The sequence below is a fragment of the Coregonus lavaretus genome, assembly GCF_964263955.1.
Source record: "Coregonus lavaretus genome assembly, chromosome: 4".
NCBI lineage: Eukaryota > Metazoa > Chordata > Actinopteri > Salmoniformes > Salmonidae > Coregonus > Coregonus lavaretus.
In genome coordinates this window covers 66,098,593-66,119,046 of record NC_139991.1, presented here as the reverse complement: position 1 = coordinate 66,119,046, position 20,454 = coordinate 66,098,593, and the positions used below count along the sequence as shown (strand labels likewise).

Below are 20,454 nucleotides of genomic sequence, written 5' to 3'. Positions count from 1 at the left end.
CGCCGGACTGGTAGCCATGGCTGATAGGTCCCGTTCATTTTGAACATTTATTAATATTGAATTGTTTTGAAGTGTTTTTTTTGTTTTAAAAAATGTCATCAGCTCTTTGTGTTTTGATTGCTCTTCTGAATTTGTTGTAATTGGTCATCTTGACCAAGATGAAATACTGGTGTTATCTTGTTTGGCTAAGCTAGCTACACTCTAAAAATTAGGGGTTCAACAAGGGTTCTTCGAATAACCTTAGGGTTCTTGGCACTGAATATTGCCCCCAAAAGGTTCTTCCAAGAACCCCATAGGATATACCCATTGGACTTGGGTCTCTGATGGGACTTTACCTCATATATGGATTTTTTGCTTTGCCACTAAAATCATAATAAACAGTGACAACTCAAATATTGTGTTATTGTTATGAGTATTATTATTAATAATAGGGGAGGGGAGGGTTCAAAATGTAACCCCAAACGGTTCTTCAAGGACCCATTATAAGGGGTTCTTTGCTTCAAAGAACTTATAGGGGCTCCCCCACAGTTGAAACCCTCACAAACTTTTACAGATGCACAATTGAGAGCATCCTGTCGGGCTGTATCACCGCCTGGTACAGCAACTGCACCGCCCGCAATCGCAGGGCTCTCCAGAGGGTGGTGCAGTCTGCCCAACGCATCACCGGGGGCAAACTACTTGCCCTCCAGGACACCTACAGCACCCGATGTCACAGGAAGGCCAAAAAGATCATCAAGGACAACAACCACCCGAGCCACTGCCTGTTCACCCCGCTATCATCCAGAAGGCGAGGTCAGTTCAGGTGCATCAAAGCAGGGACCGAGAGACTAAAAAACAGCTTCTATCTCAAGGCCATCAGACTGATAAATAGCTTTCACTAGGCGGCTTCCACCCGTTTACATAACCCTGCACCTTAGAGGCTACTGCCCCATATACATAAACTTGAAATCACTGGCCACTTTAATAATGGAACACTAGTCACTCTAATAATGTTTACATATTTTTGCTTTACTCATCTCATATGTATATACTGTATTCTATTCTACTGTATTTTAGTCTATGCCCCTAAGACATTACTCATCCTAATATTTCTAATATTTATATATTCCTTAATTCCATTCTTTTACTTTTAGATTGTGTATATTATGTGTATTGTTGTGTATTGTTAGATATACTGCACTGTTGGAGCTAGAAACACTAGCATTTCGCTACACCTGCAATAACATGTAAACATGTGTATGTGACAAATACATTTTAATTTGATTTGATTTGAATTTCAATTTGAAGAACACCTAAAGGATCCTCCAGTAAACTTTTATTTTTAGAGTGTAGCAGCTAGCTAGCTATGGAATGTTTGGATTTGAATGTGATTAATTGCGCAGCCCTAGTGGTAAGCTTTCAGCACCCTGTGGCAGCAGTAACGTTAGCATCACCCAAGTGGGTGCTACACAGAGTTAGTGGAGAGGAGTAGCTAGCTAGCCAGTTAGCTAACCATCAAGCTACAAAACCCAGAGAAAGGACGTGGGGGACTTGAAAGCGAAGTGGGCTCATATCTCTATAGGCGCGCTGCTGAGGATGCGGACCTGACTGTCTCACCGGCTCCCTCCTCTGTGACCATCCATCCCTGAAGTTCCTCCTCTCTCAATGCCGTCATAACTGCTTCAATTCATCACTCATCCTTCCACTGCCATACTGTGTTACAATGTTATTATTTTGGATTTGTTGTAGTTTGTTATGTGCTTTTGTATACGCAATTCAGCTTTTAGCTGCCATTTATACAAAATAAAACTAAACTAAAAAAACTAAAAACAAATACACAGTTAGTGCAGGTGACTTACTGTGTCCCGGTGTGTGTCTCTCCCCCGGTCCCTGACCCTGACCCTGTCCCAGTGCCTTGCTCTCCAGGTGTTTGAGCTGTGTGACCAGCAGGGACAGGTGCTGGAGCAGGTCTCTGTTCTGCAGCAGCAGCTGGTGGACACGGGCCTGGGCCTCTATACGAGCTGCGGTCTCCACTGACATCTGATCCTTCAGGAGCTGCACCTGAGTGGGGGAGACGAGCAGGAAAGAGGGGGGATCAGGAATCAGAACTGGGCCTAGTGGGACTGATGATGATGGGGATGTGGATGGAGGGGAGGGGATGTGTGTGTCTGTGTGTGTAGTGTGTGTGTGTGTTTATAACAGTGACTAAAAATGTAAATGTAAGCAGTGGTCACTTCACACACAAACAGACTCCACCTCTCTCTACGAGTTTGTTTGTTTTTGTCAGTGAGTATTTTCTGTTTGAAGAACTCTATTTTCTATTTCATGCCCCCCCCCCCCCCCCATTTTAGATGGAATTCCCCCGACCTGAAATTGAAAATAATGACTATTATTTCTTCATATAATTCACGGTGAGCTCATTATCGTCCGACGACGCCATCTGCAAACCTCTGGGAACGACTGGGAAAATAAATGAAAAATATAAATAAATCTGTGTTTGTGTTGTGCCTTCCAGGCTCATTTTCTACAACAATAGCAGACTGATTTACTCTCTCACTGGTGTGTTGTGTTTGTGTGTGTGTGCGCGTGTGTGTGCACATGTAAATGTTTGTGCACATGAATACGTGTGTGCGTGTTTATCCTTACATAGCTGTGATGGCAGTGCCCCCTAGTGGTCATGCAGCAGAGAGACAGGCAGACATTGGTGCCAAATGAGGCACATGATGCCGTGATTAAGCCAGACAGTCAGACAGTCAGACAGTCAGTCAGTCAGACAGTCCCCCATGGCATGTCAGTGATACTACAGTACTGAATAAGACTTGGTTGCTGAAGTGTGCACTGTAGGGCTGGTTGTATTATGTGCACTGTAGGGCTGGTTATATTATGTGCACTGTAGGGCTGGTTGTATTATGTGCACTGTAGGGCTGGTTATATTATGTGCACTGTAGGGCTGGTTATATTATGTGCACTGTAGGGCTGGTTGTATTATGTGCACTGTAGGGCTGGTAATATTATGTGCACTGTAGGGCTGGTTAAATTATGTGCACTGTAGGGCTGGTTAAATGATGTGCACTGTAGGGCTGGTTATATTTTGTGCACTGTAGGGCTGGTTAAATTATGTGCACTGTAGGGTTATTTTACGTGCACTGTAGGGCTGGTTATATTATGTGCACTGTAGGGCTGGTTAAATTATGTGCACTGTAGGGTTATTTTATGTGCACTGTAGGGCTGGCTATATTATGTGCACTGTAGGGCTGGTTATATTATGTGCACAAACTTAATTAACCTTTGCATATGTGTATGTACAATATATACAATTTAGCAGACGCTTTTATACAATACGACTTAAAACATTGTGTGCATATGTTTTTATATTGGCAACCCCGGCGGGAATCGAACCCACCACCCTGGCGTTGCTAGCGCAATGATCTTACCAACTGAGCCACACTGGACTGGTGTAGAGGATGACCTGGTGAATGTAATGCTGTAGAAACCGATAAAGAGTGTATGGTGGGCTACAAGGTCAGCTGATGCCTGAGGAGGACAGCTGTGTCTCACTGACCAGACATCTGGACCACAGATATATAACAGCTTGGTGTGTGTGTGGGTGTGGACGTATTTAACTAGAATAGTAAACAAACTAAAATTTGACCAACTGGGGACATTTTGTTAGTCCCCACAAGGTCAAATGCTATTTACATTTACATTTTAGTCATTTAGCAGACGCTCCTATTTCTAGGGGTTTTAGGGTTAAGGTTAGAATTAGTGTTAGGGTTAGAATTAGGTTTAGGGTTAGGAGCTAGGATTAGTTTTAGGGTTAGGGTTAGGAGCTAGGTTTTTGGGTTACGGTTAGGGTTAAGGTTAGGGTATGGTTTAGGGTTAGGTTTAGGGTTAGGAGCTAGGTTTTTGGGTTAGGGTTAGGGTTAGGGTTAAGGTTAGGGTTAGGGTTAGGGTTAAGGCTAAGGTTAGGGTTAGGGTTAGGGTAAGGTTTAGGGTTAGGGAAAATAGGATTTTGAATGGGACTGAATTGTGTGTCCCCACAAGGTCAGTTATACAAGTGTGTGTGTCATAAATGTGTTTGTGTGCGTGTGCATGTGTGTCTGTGTGTATGTGTCTTCTCTCACCTGTGCGACGGCCACCTGTGTGTGTTGCTGCTGCTGCTGGATCTGCTGTTGGAGGAGCTGGAGATAGTGCCGCGCCGCCAGCGGGGTGAGAGACGGAGAGCAGGGGCTGCTGGGAGAAACCACGCCATGCGGAGACACCGTGTAGCTGGAACGGCTCTCATAGTCCTGAAGACAAGACAGTCACGATGAGAGGACTGGACACACAACCAATCCTGGGTTCAAACACTATTTGAGATCTATCAAAGGCAAGAATATTGAATTAACATTATAAAAGGCATAAAGCTTAAGTACAAAGCATAAAGAAGCATTACAAGGCATTATTCTTGACATAAAGATCCTCGAGTTACAAAGCAAAGCATGAACATAACATAAGGAGCAAGAACAGCGCCGGAAGAAGATGGCTGCCGTTTTACAGCCCTCTAACCAATTGTACTATTATGTGTGTTTTTCCGCGTTATTTGTAATTTATTTTGTACATAATGTTTATGCCATCGTCTCTTATAACCAAAGAGAGCTTCTGGATATCAGGACAGCGATTACTCACCTCGCGTTGGACGAACACTTTTTTTTCAACGAGGCGTTCGCGAAGGATATTCTACAGACTCCAGACAAGGCCCAGATCCCCGTCATTCGCGTGAGGAAGAGACGGAGATACCGTGGACGTAGGTCGGGGTGCCTTGTAAAGATCCGACGGCGAACGAGTAAACTGCCTCTCCCATCAATCCTATTAGCCAACGTTCAAGCTTTGGATAATAAAATGGACGATTTAAGATTACGGTTATCCTACCAACGGGACATTAAAAACTGTAATATCTTATGTTTCACGGAGTCGTGGCTGAATGACAACAATGACAACATTCAGCTAGCAGGCTATACGCTACATCGGCAGGACAGAACGGCAGACTCGGGTAAGACGAGGGGTGGCGGTCTCTGTATTTTTGTAAACAACAGCTGGTGCACAAAATCAAATACTAAGGAAGTCTCAAGGTTTTGCTCGCCTGAGGTAGAGTATCTTATGATAAGCTGTAGACCACACTATTTACCAAGAGAGTTTTCATCTATACTTTTCATAGCTGTCTATTTACCACCACAAACCAATGCTGGCATTAAGATTGCACTGAATGAGTTGTACAAGGCCATTAATCAACAGGAAAACGCTCATCCAGATGCAGCGCTCCTAGTAGCAGGGGACTTTAATGCAGGGAAACTTAAATCCGTTCTACCTCATTTCTACCAGCATGTTAAATGTGCAACCAGAGGGGAAAAAACTCTAGACCACCTTTACTCCACACACAGAGACGCATACAAAGCTCTCCCTCGCCCTCCATTTGGCAAATCTGACCATAACTCTATCCTCCTGATTCCTGCTTATAAGCAAAAACTGAAGCAGGAAGCACCAGTGACTCGGCTAATAAAAAAGTGGTCAGATGACGCAGATGCTAAGCTACAGGACTGTTTTGCTAGCACAGACTGGAACATGTTCAGGGATTCTTCAGACAGCATTGAGGAGTACACCACATCAGTCACTGGCTTCATCAATAAGTGCATCGATGATGTCGTCCCCACAGTGACCGTACGTACATACCCCAACCAGAAGCCATGGATTACAGGAAACATCCGCACTGAGCTAAAGGGTAGAGCTGCCGCTTTCAAGGAACGGGACTCTAACCCGGACGCTTATAAGAAATCCCGCTATGACCTCCGACGAACCATCAAACAGGCAAAGAGTCAATACAGGTCTAAGATTGAATCATACTACACTGGCTCTGACGCTCGTCGGATGTGGCAGGGCTTGAAAACTATTACAGACTACAAAGGGAAGCACAGCCGCGAGCTGCCCAGTGACACAAGCCTACCAGACGAGCTAAACCACTTCTATGCTCGCTTCGAGGCAAGCAACACTGAAGCATGCATGAGAGCACCAGCTGTTCCGGACGACTATGTGATCACGCTCTCCGTAGCCGATGTGAGTAAGACTTTTAAGCAGGTCAACATTCACAAGGCCGCAGGGCCAGACGGATTACCAGGACGTGTACTCCGAGCATGTGCTGACCAACTGGCAAGTGTCTTCACTGACATTTTCAACATGTCCCTGACTGAGTCTGTAATACCAACATGTTTCAAGCAGACCACCATAGTCCCCGTGCCCAAGAACTCTAAGATAACCTGCCTAAATGACTACCGACCCGTGGCACTGACGTCTGTAGCCATGAAGTGCTTTGAAAGACTGGTCATGGCTCACATCAACAGCATAATCCCAGAAACCCTAGACCCACTCCAATTTGCATACCGCCCCAACAGATCCACAGATGATGCAATCTCTATCGCACTCCACACTGCCCTTTCCCACCTGGACAAGAGGAACACCTACGTGAGAATGCTATTCATTGACTACAGCTCAGCATTCAACACCATAGTGCCCTCAAAGCTCATCACTAAGCTAAGGATCCTGGGACTAAACACCTCCCTCTGCAACTGGATCCTGGACTTCCTGACGGGCCGCCCCCAGGTGGTAAGGGTAGGTAACAACACATCTGCCACACTGATCCTCAACACGGGGGCCCCTCAGGGGTGCGTGCTCAGTCCCCTCCTGTACTCTCTGTTCACCCATGACTGCATGGCCAGGCACGACTCCAACACCATCATTAAGTTTGCCGACGACACAACAGTGGTAGGCCTGATCACCGACAACGATGAGACAGCCTATAGGGAGGAGGTCAGAGATCTGGCCGTGTGGTGCCAGGACAACAACCTCTCCCTCAACGTGACCAAGACAAAGGAGATGATTGTGGACTACAGGAAAAAAAAGAGGACTGAGCACGCCCCCATTCTCATCGACGGGGCTGTAGTGGAACAGGTTGAGAGCTTCAAGTTCCTTGGTGTCCACATCACCAACGAACTATCATGGTCCAAACACACCAAGACAGTCGTGAAGAGGGCACGACAAAGCCTATTCCCCCTCAGGAGACTAAAAAGATTTGGCATGGGTCCTCAGATCCTCAAAAAATTCTACAGCTGCACCATCGAGAGCATCCTGACTGGTTGCATCACCGCCTGGTATGGCAACTGCTTGGCCTCTGACCGCAAGGCACTACAGAGGGTAGTGCGTACGGCCCAGTACATCACTGGGGCAAAGCTCCCTGCCATCCAGGACCTCTATACCAGGCGGTGTCAGAGGAAGGCCCTCAAAATTGTCAAAGACTCCAGTCACCCTAGTCATAGACTGTTCTCTCTGCTACCGCACGGCAAGCGGTACCGGAGTGCCAAGTCTAGGTCCAAAAGACTTCTCAACAGCTTCTACCCCCAAGCCATAAGACTCCTGAACAGCTAATCATGGCTACCCGGACTATTTGCACTGCCCCCCCACCCCATCCTTTTTACGCTGCTGCTACTCTGTTAAGTATTTATGCATAGTCACTTTAACTCTACCCACATGTACATATTACCTCAACTAGCCGGTGCCCCCGCACATTGACTATGCAACGGTACCCCCCTGTATATATAGCCTCCCTACTGTCACTTTATTCTATTGTATATATAGCCTCCCTACTGTCACTTTATTTTTTACTTCTGCTCTTTTTTTTCTCAACACTTTTTTGTTGTTGTTTTATTCTTACTTTTTTGTTTAAAATAAATGCACTGTTGGTTAAGGGCTGTAAGTAAGCATTTCACTGTAATGTCTGCACCTGTTGTATTCGGCGCATGTGACCAATAAAATTTGATTTGATTTGATTTGATAACTACTTAGGCCGAATACCCGGGTAGCTTACAAGAGAAGCATTTCATACAACCTTATTCCATGGGCAGGATACAGGATAAGATACAGAACAAAGGCATTTCATTCCATTTACAACATTTTTGGGTGTGACTCTTTCAAATCAAAACCAACCACCATTGACCAATCAAACGATACCAAGTTACAGTAACCTGATCACCCAGGCCCAATCTCCACAGGATGTCACAGCATCTAAAGGCTTGTGTGGGGGATGAAACCTAATGCAGATAAGACAGAATTCCTTAAGACAATAAAACCCCTTTTTATAGAGTAGTTTACAGTTCACCCTGTACAGATACTAGTTACCACATAGATCATACATCCATATACCAGTTACCACAGAGATCATACATCCATATACAAGTTACCACAGAGATCATACATCCATATAAAAGTTACCACAGATATCATACATCCATATACAAGTTACCACAGAGATCATACATCCATATAAAAGTTACCACAGATATCATACATCCATATACAAGTTACCACAGAGATCATACATCCATATAAAAGTTACCACAGAGATCATACATCCATATAGATAGCATCAGAGTTTTCCTAAGAGGACACATTTTAGAAAAATACCAGACATGGATGCAATAGCATCACTAACACACATTTCAATGGTCAGTCCTCTGGATACTGTAGAGAGATCCATTTTGGCCTCTTGACGGGGGAAGGGCTGACTGGTCCATGGGCATTGTCCTTTGTGTTTTGTTGGGCCATTTGCCATGCGGCCGGAGTTGACAGAGAGCACATAAATTAGGGAAGAGTATACACTGTTAGTGGAAAGGGTGCCAGGGACATTTTACTAGGCATGACTGTGACATGGTGAGACAGGGTGGTCATGGAGAGTCCCAGTTGCTGCATCACAAAGTCTAGTGGGAAAGAGCTCCCTCCCTCCATTTCTCTCTTTCTTTCTTTTTTCTTTCTATCCCTCCTCTCTCTCTCTCTCTCTCTCTCTCTTTCTCTCTCTCTCTCTCTCTCTCTCTCTCTCTCTCTCTCTCTCTCTCTCTCTCTCTCTCTCTCTCTCTCTCTCTCTCTCTCTCTCTCTCTCTCTCTCTCTCCTCTCTCTCTCTCTCCTCTCTCTCTCTCTCTCTCTCTCTCTCCTTCCCACTCTTAATGTTCAAATCTCTTAAACACCCTGCTCCCACCAGAGTAAGTCAATCATCTTCACTCTCTCTCTCCTTCCTTCCTTCCCTCTCTCTCTCTATCTCTCTCTCCTCTCTCTCTCTCTCCCCTCTCTCTCTCTCTCTCTCTCTCTCTCTTCCACCTTCCCTCTCTTAATGTTCACATCTCTTAAACACCCTGCTCCCACCAGAGTATGTCAATCATCTTCACTCTCTCTCTCCTTCCTTCCTTCCCTCTCTCTCTCTATCTCTCTCTCCTCTCTCTCTCTCTCTCTCTCTCTCTCTCTCTCTCTCTCTCTCTCTCTCTCTCTCTCTCTCTCTCTCCTTCCCTCTCTTAATGTTCACATCTCTTAAACACCCTGCTCCCACCAGAGTAAGTCTATCATCATCCCTCTCCCTCCCTCCCTCCCTCTCTATCCTTCCTTCCTTCCTTCCTTCCTTCCTTCCTTCCTTCCTTCCTTCCTTCCTTCCTTCCTTCCTTCCTTCCTTCCTTCCTTCTCTCTCTCTCTCTCCTTCCCTCTCTTAATGTTCACATCTCTTAAACACCCTGCTCCCACCAGAGTAAGTCTAGCATCATCCCTCTCCCTCTCCCTCTCTCCCTCCTTCCATCCCACCCTCCAACCTCTAACTTCTTAAGAGCTGGGCAAATTTCTAGTAGCAGTCATGTTTTCAGGGGGATGACAAATGTCCCCGTCTGATAGTGTACCGCTGACAATCACGGACTACAAAAGGAAAACCAGCCACGTCGCTGACACAGACGTCTCGCTTCCAGACAAGCTAAACACCTTCTTCGCCCGCTTTGAGGATAACACAGTGCCACCGACGAGGCCCACTACCAAGGACTGTGGCCTCTCCTTCTCCGTGGCCGATGTGAGTAAGACATTTAAGCATGTTAACCCCCGCAAGGCTGCCGGCCCAGACGGTATCCCTAGCCGTGTCCTCAGAGCATGCGCAGACCAACTGGCTGGTATGTTTACGGACATATTCAATCTCTCCCTATCCCAGTCTGCTGTTCCCACATGCTTCAAGATGGCCACCATTGTCCCTGTACCCAAGAAAGCAAAGGTAACTGAACTAAATGACTGTCGCCCCGTAGCACTCACTTCTGTCATCATGAAGTGCTTTGAGAGGCTAGTTAAGGATCATATCATATCACCTCTACCTTACCTGCCACCCTAGACCCACTTTAATTTGCTTACCGCCCCAATAGATCCACAGACGATGCAATTGCCATCACACTGCACACTGCCCTATCCCATCTGGACAAGAGGAATACCTATGTAAGAATGCTGTTCATTGACTATAGCTCACCCTCCAAGCTCATCATTAAGCTTGCGGCCCTGGGTCTGAACCCCGCCCTGTGCAACTGGGTCCTGGACTTCCTGACGGGCCGCCCCCAGGTGGTGAAGGTAGGAAACAACATCTCCACTCGCTGATCCTCAACACTGGGGCCCCACAACAGTGCGTGCTCAGCCCCCTCCTGTACTCCCTGTTCACCCATGAATGCGTGGCCAAGCACGCCTCCAACTCAATCATCAAGTTTGCAGACGACACAACAGTAGTAGGCTTGATTACCAACAATGACGCGACCGCCTACAGGGAGGAGGTGAGGGCTCTGGGAGTGTAGTGCCAGGAAAATAACCTCTCACCCAACGTCAACAAAACAAAGGAGATGATCGTGGACTTCAGGAAACAGCAGAGGGTGCACCCCCCTATCCACATCGACGGGACCGCAGTGGAGAAGGTGGAAAGCTTAAAGTTCCTTGGCGTACACATCACTGACAAACTGAAATGGTCCACCCACGCAGACAGTGTGGTGAAGAAGGTGCAACAGAGCCTCTTCAACCTCAGAAGGCTGAAGAAATTTGGCTTGGCACCTAAAACCCTCACAAACTTTTACAGATGCACAATTGAGAGCATCCTGTCGGGCTGTATCACTGCCTGGTATGGCATCTGCACCGCCCGCAACCGCAGGGCTCTCCAGAGGGTGGTGCGGTCTGCCGAACGCATTACCGGGGGCAAACTACCCGCCCTCCAAGACACCTACAGCACCCGATGTCACAGGAAGGCCAAAAAGATAATCAAGGACATCAACCACCCGAGCCACTGCCTGTTCACCCCGCTATCATCCAGAAGGCGAGGTCAGTACAGGTGCATCAAAGCTGGGACCGAGAGAATGAAAAACAGCTTCTATCTCAAGGCCATCAGACTGTTAAATAGCCATCACTAGCACATTTGAGGCTGCTGCTGCCTATTGAAATCACTGGCCACTTTAAGAAATGGAACACTAGTCACTTTAATAATGTTTACATATCTTGCACTACTCATCTCATATGTATATACTGTATTCTATTCTATAATATTCTACTATATCTTAGTCCATGCCGCTCTGTCATTGCTTGTCCATATATGTATATATTCTTAAATTCCATTCCTTACTAGATTTGTGTGTATTGGGTATATGTTGTGAAATTGTTAGATATTACTTGTTAGATATTACTGCACTGTTGGAGCTAGAAGCACAAGCATTTCGCTACACCCGCAATAACTTCTGCTAAAATTTGATTTGATTTGATTTGACCACACCCCCTTGGTGTGAAACTATTGAAACGGTACAACCAGACTATTTCTCAGATACATGCAATTTCACCCTTGAAGAGGTAGATAATGTTTTGACTTCCCTACCAAACAAAAATGAAAATGGATCAGATGGTGTCACTTACGAGTCCTCCCATGCCCTCATACATATCTTCGATCCCTGTCTGATTAATGGAAAGGTACCTGACTCATGGAAGGGTGCTCCTATCCACAGAATACCCAAAAAGACAACGTTCCAGATGATCCATCTACATGGAGAGACATCTCCCTCTTGCCCTTTGTCTATAAAGTGTTCATGAAATGCTTGCTCGCTCACATAGTACCATGGCTTGTAGATACAGGCATTCTCTATCACAAACAAAAGGCATATATAGACAGACAGGGCATGAATGAGCATGTTTTCTGCCTAAAAACTGGAATCGATGACTTCAAGCATGAATCCACAAAGTTTTATCGTGTGTTTTTGGACTTTAGAGATGCCTTTGGCACTTTATCACATGGTGTAATGATCAATGACGTGAGGAAATACAACTGCCTCAGCCTTATGTGGACATTATATCTGATGTGTACAAAGGCTATTTTCTCCAAGTTATTTGTGGGAAGCAGCTGACTAAGCCAATCCCACTCAGGGTTGGTGTAAAAACCGGCTGCCCATAGATTGCTGTTAACTTCATCCTATCTATCAACCAGTGGCTGAAATGGCTATGCCAGTGTGCCCCAGCCCATGTGCGGTCACCGAACCCAGTACAGGGGTATGCTGATGACGTTCAGATCTCCTCCAGAGAGGAGCATGTTATCAACGACATGCAATCTCACACAGATGACTTTATGAAATGGTCTGGGCTGGAAGTGCTATCTCTCTCAGAATGACCTTCTCGATCCAAACCAGTCAGGTTTCAAGACTGGTCATTCAACTGAGACTGCTCTTCTCTGTGTCACGGAGGCTCTCCGCACTGCTAAAGCTAACTTTCTCTCCTCTGCTCTTGTCCTTCTAGACCTGTCTGCTGCCTTTGATACTGTGAACCATCAGATCCTCCTCTCCACCCTCTCCGAGCTGGGCATCTCCGGCGCGGCTCACTCTTGGATTGCGTCCTACCTGACTGGTCGCTCCTACCAAGTGGCGTGGCGAGAATCTGTCTCCGCACCACGTGCTCTCACCACTGGTGTCCCCCAGGGCTCAGTTCTAGGCCCTCTCCTATTCTCGCTATACACCAAGTCACTTGGCTCTGTCATATCCTCACATGGCCTCTCCTATCATTGCTACGCAGACAACACACAACTAATCTTCTCCTTTCCCCCTTCTGATAACCAGGTGGCGAATCGCATCTCTGCATGTCTGGCAGACATATCAGTGTGGATGACGGATCACCACCTCAAGCTGAACCTCGGCAAGACGGAGCTGCTCTTCCTCCCGGGGAAGGACTGCCCGTTCCATGATCTCGCCATCACGGTTGACAACTCCGTTGTGTCCTCCTCCCAGAGTGCGAAGAGCCTTGGCGTGACCCTGGACAACACCCTGTCATTCTCCGCTAACATCAAGGCGGTGACCCGATCCTGTAGGTTCATGCTCTACAACATTCGGAGAGTACGACCCTGCCTTACACAGGAAGCGGCACAGGTCCTAATCCAGGAACTTGTCATCTCCCGTCTGGATTACTGCAACTCGCTGTTGGCTGGGCTCCCTGCCTGTGCCATTAAACCCCTACAACTCATCCAGAATGCCGCAGCCCATCTGGTGTTCAACCTTCCCAAGTTCTCTCACGTCACCCCGCTCCTCCGCACACTCCACTGGCTTCCAGTTGAAGCTCGCATCTGCTACAAGACCATGGTGCTTGCCTACGGAGCTGTGAGGGGAACGGCACCTCCGTACCTTCAGGCTCTGATCAGTCCCTACACCCAAACGAGGGCATTGCGTTCATTCACCTCTGGCCTGCTGGCCCCACTACCTCTGCGGAAGCACAGTTCCCGCTCAGCCCAGTCAAAACTGTTCGCTGCTCTGGCACCCCAATGGTGGAACAAGCTCCCTCACGACGCCAGGACAGCGGAGTCACACCACCTTCCGGAGACACTTGAAACCCCACCTCTTTAAGGAATACCTGGGATAGGATAAAGTCATCCTTCTACCCCCCCCTTACCCCACCCCCCAAAAAATATCAGTGTGGAATAAAAAATACATATTGTAAAGTGGTTATCCCACTGGCTATAAGGTGAATGCACCAATTTGTAAGTGGCTCTGGATAAGAGCGTCTGCTAAATGACGTAAATGTAATGTAAATGTAAGTGAAAGACACTAAATGTGCAGTGTTCTATGAAAAACACAGTGGAGGTCACCTCTGTTTCAAGTCTAAAAGTCCCCAACATTTACACTAATTAATAAACCAATCAGTCTACTCTTGTCACGAAACATATAGTTATCTTGGACATAAGTTTAATGTTGCTAGCGAGTGGGGGGAACAAGTTGAGGAGCTCGTCCATGAGTATTCAACCAGGCTTGGTATGATTGACATTTCCCCTCTGCCTGTGGTCATGAAGCTAGAAGCTGTGAGAGAGGAGAGCCCTAGCAAATATTCAACATCTGCTTGCAAATGTGCATATCCACAGAAGGTGCTGAGGGAAATGAATAACAAAACTGTTCAAGTGGTGAGAGAGTGACTATGCTTAAACACATAGGGTCTTCCTGAGCCAAAGAGAGGGGGGTTTAGGTGTCCCGAATATTGAGTGGATTTACACTGCTACCAGACTGACTCACCTGTTGAACATGCTCAACAGTGACGATGTGACAGTTAAGGAGTTCGCCAGAGCCTCCCTCCATCTGGACCTACGGCGGCGGAAGGTTCCATTGGCCAGGGACACTGAGGACAACTTCCTGGACTTCAGGAGGAAGGCCAATGGAAAATCGGACACTCGTGCTGCGGGCTTTGGAGTCTGGTCAGACTGGCCGGACCTCAACGACCTGTGCAACCGGACTGGAGTGGAGCTCAGGTGGACACGGACTGATATGCAAACTGAGCCAGTGACTGCCTCTGATGCAGTTGTGGCAGATTGCGGTGTTGTTGTGGAGGCTTCTGTCACCCATGATGGAACATCTCATCCTACATCCAGGACAACACTCCTTGGTATCAGACGGACGCAGCTACTGCAACACTGGCCTGGCCTGAGGCTGCAGGGGAAACACGCTGCTCTGGACTGTGCAGACCACTCTGTCTCCCATTCCATGTACCAGAATGCTGCCATTGGCGATGACATTCTCACCTTTACTGTTAAGGCGAGGCTGCAAGTTCTACCAACAAAATATAATGTAGCACTCCGGTACCCTGCAAACCATGAACCATTTTGTATTCTACATGAGTGAAATGTAATGGAGTCATTGCCCATATTGTTAATGACTGCTGTTCATACAAGGATTTGTACAATGCTAGGCATGACCACCTTGTTGACCACCAACAGCACACATGCATAAACATTCTTGTGTAAGAGGAAGCTGGTTTTATGTTGATGATGATATGTTTTCCTGTGTGCCAAATACGCCAGATATCGTTGTTGTGGGGGAAGGCCAGGGGGAGGTGCTCATTTTGGAAGTGGGTTGCTCATTTTATGGCTACATGGAGCAGGCCTTTGCCGAGAACCTGCTTAAGTACCAGCCCCTCGTGGCACGCTTAGACAGCCTCGAGTGGAGGTGCAAGCTGGTGGTGCTGATATTCGGCAGTCTCGGCCATGTACACAGGCTTGCAGTGCGTGGCCTCCAGATTGCGGGCCTGACAAAAACTAGGGCAAAGCAATTGGCTAGGTACTGCTTTGTTTCAGCTGTCGTGGGCAGCCTAGCTGTTTGGAGAAGGAGGTGCTTTCTGTACCCTTGAGTGCCATGCATACAGGGACCTTTGAAATGTTTGGATCCTTCTTTTGTAAATTTGATTGGTGGATTCAAATAAAGTATTTAAAATGTGTGTGTTAGTGAAGGGCTTAGGAGAGTGTGACTGGGTCTAAATACAGTACTCTCCAAAGTGTTAACATGTATTTCTATGGGTTGTTACAGGGCATCATGCTAATGTCCACTCATCACTGTCATGCTAAGCAAGAGAAAAGCACTCCTTATAACGACAGACACATACAGTACATTATATGCTCGCATATACACCTATTTTCGATATTCAAACATTGCTGTAATACACTAGCAATAATAAACTAGCTAATACAACCTAAGTAGTCAACTGAGATGGAACACTCACCAGTGTACCAGTCACAATTCACCACTAGAGGGAGCCCAGAGACAGTGTTTGAATGCAGTGCATGCACAACAAGACTTCAGACACATGAGAGAGGAGAGAAAGTAGAGATAGAGAGGGAGAGAGAGAGAGAGAGAGAGAGAGAGAGAGAGAGAGAGAGAGAGAGAGAGAGAGAGAGAGAGAGGGAGAGAGAGAGAAAGAGGAGAGAGAGAGAGATAGAGGGAGGGAGAGAGAGAGAGAGAGAGAGAGAGAGAGAGGGAGAGAGAGAGAGCGAGAGAGAGAGAGAGAGAGAGAGAGAGAGAGAGAGAGAGATGCAGCTTGAGCCCCACCCTCTTCAACATATATATAAATCAATTGGCGTGGGCACTAGAACAGTCTGCAGCCCCCGGCCTCACCCTACTGGGCTCAGAAATCCAATGTCTACTGTTTGCAGATGATCTGGTGCTTCTGTCTCCAACCAAGGAGGGCCTACAGCAGCACCTAGATCTTCTGCACAGATTGTGTCAGACTTGGGCCCTGACAGTGAATCTCAGTAAGACAAAAATAATGGTGTTCCAAAAATGACAACAAATAGAAATTCTATCTAGACCCTGTTGCCCTAGGGCACACAAAGAATTACACCTACCTTTGGCATAAACATCAACACCACAGGTAACTTCCACAAGGCTGTGAATGATCTAAGAGGCCTTCTATGCCATCAAAAGGAACATAAAACTCAACATCCCAATTAGGATTTGGTTAAAAATACTTCAATCAGTTATCGAACCCATTGCCCTCTATGGTTGTGAGGTCATCAAAAGGACATAACACTCAACATCCCAATTAGGATCTGGTTAAAAATACTTAAATCAGTTATCGAACCCATTGCCCTCTATGGTTGTGAGGTCTGAGGTCCACTCACCAACCAAGAATTCACAAAATGGAACAAACGCCCAATTGAGCCTCTACATGCAGAATTCTGCAAAAATATACTTTGTGTACAATGCAGAATTAGGACTATACCCGCTAGTTATCAAAATCCAGAAAAGAGCTGTTAAATTCTACAACCACCTAAAAGGAAGTGATGCCTACACATTCCACCACAAAGCCCTCACCTACAGAGAGATGAACCTAGAGAAGAGTCCCCTCAGCCAGCTGGTTCTGGGGCTCTGTTCACAAACACAAACAGACCCCACAGAGCCCCAGGACAGAAACACATTTAGACCCAACCAAATTATGAGAAAGCAAAAAGATAACGTTTTGACACGATGGAGCAAATTGGAATGCTATCTGGCCCTAAACACATAGTACACAGTGGCAGAATACCTGACCACCGTGACTGACCCTAAATTAAGAAAATCATTGACTATGTCCAGACTCAGTGAGCATAGCCTTGCTATTGAGAGAGGCCACCATAGGCAGACATGGCTCTCGAGAGATTACAGGTTATGTGCCCACTGCCCAAAAAAATTAGGTGGAAACTGAGCTACTCTTCCTAACCGCCTGCCGAATGTATGACCACAGTAGAGACACATATTTCCCACAGATCACACAGACCCACAAAGAATTAGAAAACAAATCAAACATTGATAAACTCCCATATCTGTTAGGCGAAATACCGCAGTGTGCAGTCACAGCAGCAAGATTTGTGGCCTGTTGCCATGAGAAAATAGTTACCAGTGGAGCACAAACAACCTTGTAAATACAACCTATATTTATCTGTTTATTTATTTTCCCTTTCATACTTCAACTACTTGCACATTGTTACAACACTATACACAGCCAGTAATAATATAGCATTTTAAATGTCTATATTCTTTTAAAACTTTTGTGAGTGTAATGTTTACTAATGTTTCCCTTGTATATTTCCCTTTTGTTTATTGTCTATTCCATTTGCTTTGGCATTACTTTTTGACCGCTCCTTCTCTAAATAACAGTCTAGTTGCTGTGTCAGGCTGGGTATCAGGTTGACATGGGGATAAAAAAAAAAGATCAGCTTTAATATTGCAGATAGATTGTAACTTCTATCAATGTAATTGTCTGCATCACTTCCAATCCCCCATGTTTTTTTTCTTCTCGCATATATATATATATATATATATATATACACACACATACATACATAAATACATACACATACATACATATATACACATACATATACATATCCTTTAAAAATATATATTTACCTTTATTACTTTCCAACCCCACCACCCCTTCCCTAATTGGAGTAAACTAGTGAACAACAATGCTTAGGCCTCTACTTCCAGCTTATACATACTACAGTGAGGAAAAAAAGTATTTAGTCAGCCACCAATTGTGCAAGTTCTCCCACTTAAAAAGATGAGAGAGGCCTGTAATTTTCATCATAGGTACACGTCAACTATGACAGACAAATTGACATTGTAGGATTTTTAATGAATTTATTTGCAAATTATGGTGGAAAATAAGTATTTGGTCACCTACAAACAAGCAAGATTTCTGGCTCTCACAGACCTGTAACTTCTTCTTTAAGAGGCTCCTCTGTCCTCCACTCGTTACCTGTATTAATGGCACCTGTTTGAACTTGTTATCAGTATAAAAGACACCTGTCCACAACCTCAAACAGTCACACTCCAAACTCCACTATGGCCAAGACCAAAGAGCTGTCAAAGGACACCAGAAACAAAATTGTAGACCTGCACCAGGCTGGGAAGACTGAATCTGCAATAGGTAAGCAGCTTGGTTTGAAGAAATCAACTGTGGGAGCAATTATTAGGAAATGGAAGACATACAAGACCACTGATAATCTCCCTCGATCTGGGGCTCCACGCAAGATCTCACCCCGTGGGGTCAAAATGATCACAAGAACGGTGAGCAAAAATCCCAGAACCACACGGGGGAACCTAGTGAATGACCTGCAGAGAGCTGGGACCAAAGTAACACAGCCTACCATCAGTAACACACTACGCCGCCAGGGACTCAAATCCTGCAGTGCAAGATGTGTCCCCCTGCTTAAGCCAGTACATGTCCAGGCCCGTCTGAAGTTTGATAGAGTGCATTTGGATGATCCAGAAGAGGATTGGGAGAATGTCATATGGTCAGATGAAACCAAAATATAACTTTTTGGTAAAAACTCAACTCGTCGTGTTTGGAGGACAAAGAATGCTGAGTTGCATCCAAAGAACACCATACCTACTGTGAAGCATGGGGGTGGAAACATCATGCTTTGGGGCTGTTTTTCTGCAAAGGGACCAGGACGACTGATCCGTGTAAAGGAAAGAATGAATGGGGCCATGTATCATGAGATTTTGAGTGAAAACCTCCTTCCATCAGCAAGGGCATTGAAGATGAAACATGGCTGGGTCTTTCAGCATGACAATGATCCCAAACACACCGCCCGGGCAACGAAGGAGTGGCTTCGTAAGAAGCATTTCAAGGTCCTGGAGTGGCCTAGCCAGTCTCCAGATCTCAACCCCATAGAAAATCTTTGGAGGGAGTTGAAAGTCAGTGGTGCCCAGCGACAGCCCCAAAACATCACTGCTCTAGAGGAGATCTGCATGGAGGAATGGGCCAAAATACCAGCAACAGTGTGTGAAAACCTTGTGAAGACTTACAGAAAACGTTTGACCTGTGTCATTGCCAACAAAGGGTATATAAAAAAGTATTGAGAAACTTTTGTTATTGACCAAATACTTATTTTCCACCATAATTTGCAAATAAATTCATTTAAAATCCTACAATGTGATTTTCTTGATTTTTTTTCTCATTTTGTCTGTCCTAGTTGACGTGTACCTATGATGAAAATTACAGGCCTCTCTCATCTTTTTAAGTGGGAGAACTTGCACAATTGGTGGCTGACTAAATACTTTTTTTCCCCACTGTATATACATTTTGTGGACACAGTCAATTTTACAATAATTATTCTATTTTGTTTGTTTTTACTCCTGAACTTCCTCTACCCTCAACCTCTCCGATCATTTTCATGTCCATCCGGTTTGCTTCTATATGCCATATCTTTCTAACTGTGCTATTTCACAAAAGCTCTCAACCTATAACCTATATATATATTATGGACACAGTATGCTTACATTATTAGTTATCTTCTTGTTATTAGTTGTTGTTAGTTGTTATTAGTCCCATCCTTCAACTCCATTCAACACCACCCATCTATCTCTTAACACCATCCATATTGGATTTCTATTTGCCATATATTTTTCAACTGTACTGTGATGTTTTGCTATTCTCATTGTTTCTACAGATTGTACATTGAAAATAAACATTTTGGTAAAAGTATTATTATATTATTGATCGATTGACTATGACTTTTCAGATCACCCAGTAATGCTATCTGCAGGGTTAGCTCCAGGTAAATATTGCAATCCTTTAGCCATTCCTGGACCTGTGTCCAAAAACAAGCTACAAATTGACAGTACCAAAACAAATTATCTAATGATTCTGTCTCTTTGCAGCAAAATCTGGAGAGCTGGGAAGATTGTATCCCACATATAAATAACATTCTATTGGTAGCAAGAATTTTATATAATCATTTAAATTGAACAATTCTAAGTTTTGAATCCGGCGTTGTTTTGCGTATCAGTTCATAAACACTATACCATGGGATCGGTACGTCAAAAATCTCATCCCAACTATTTTGCAAT

The 20,454-nt window shown here is 45.3% G+C and overlaps 1 protein-coding gene across 1 annotated transcript in view; it reads right to left on the bottom strand.

Annotated features, from left to right (window-relative positions):
* LOC311128252 (carboxyl-terminal PDZ ligand of neuronal nitric oxide synthase protein) overlaps window positions 1-20,454 on the bottom strand; it is a 135,483-nt gene that overhangs the window by 21,784 nt on the left and 93,245 nt on the right. The window contains exons 8-9 of the mRNA XM_084160301.1: window positions 4,104-4,268; window positions 1,839-2,040 (exon numbers count right to left, since the gene is read on the bottom strand). Coding sequence (XP_084016427.1) covers window positions 1,839-2,040; window positions 4,104-4,268 — 367 coding nt within the window. The remainder of the gene's footprint in view (window positions 1-1,838; window positions 2,041-4,103; window positions 4,269-20,454) is intronic.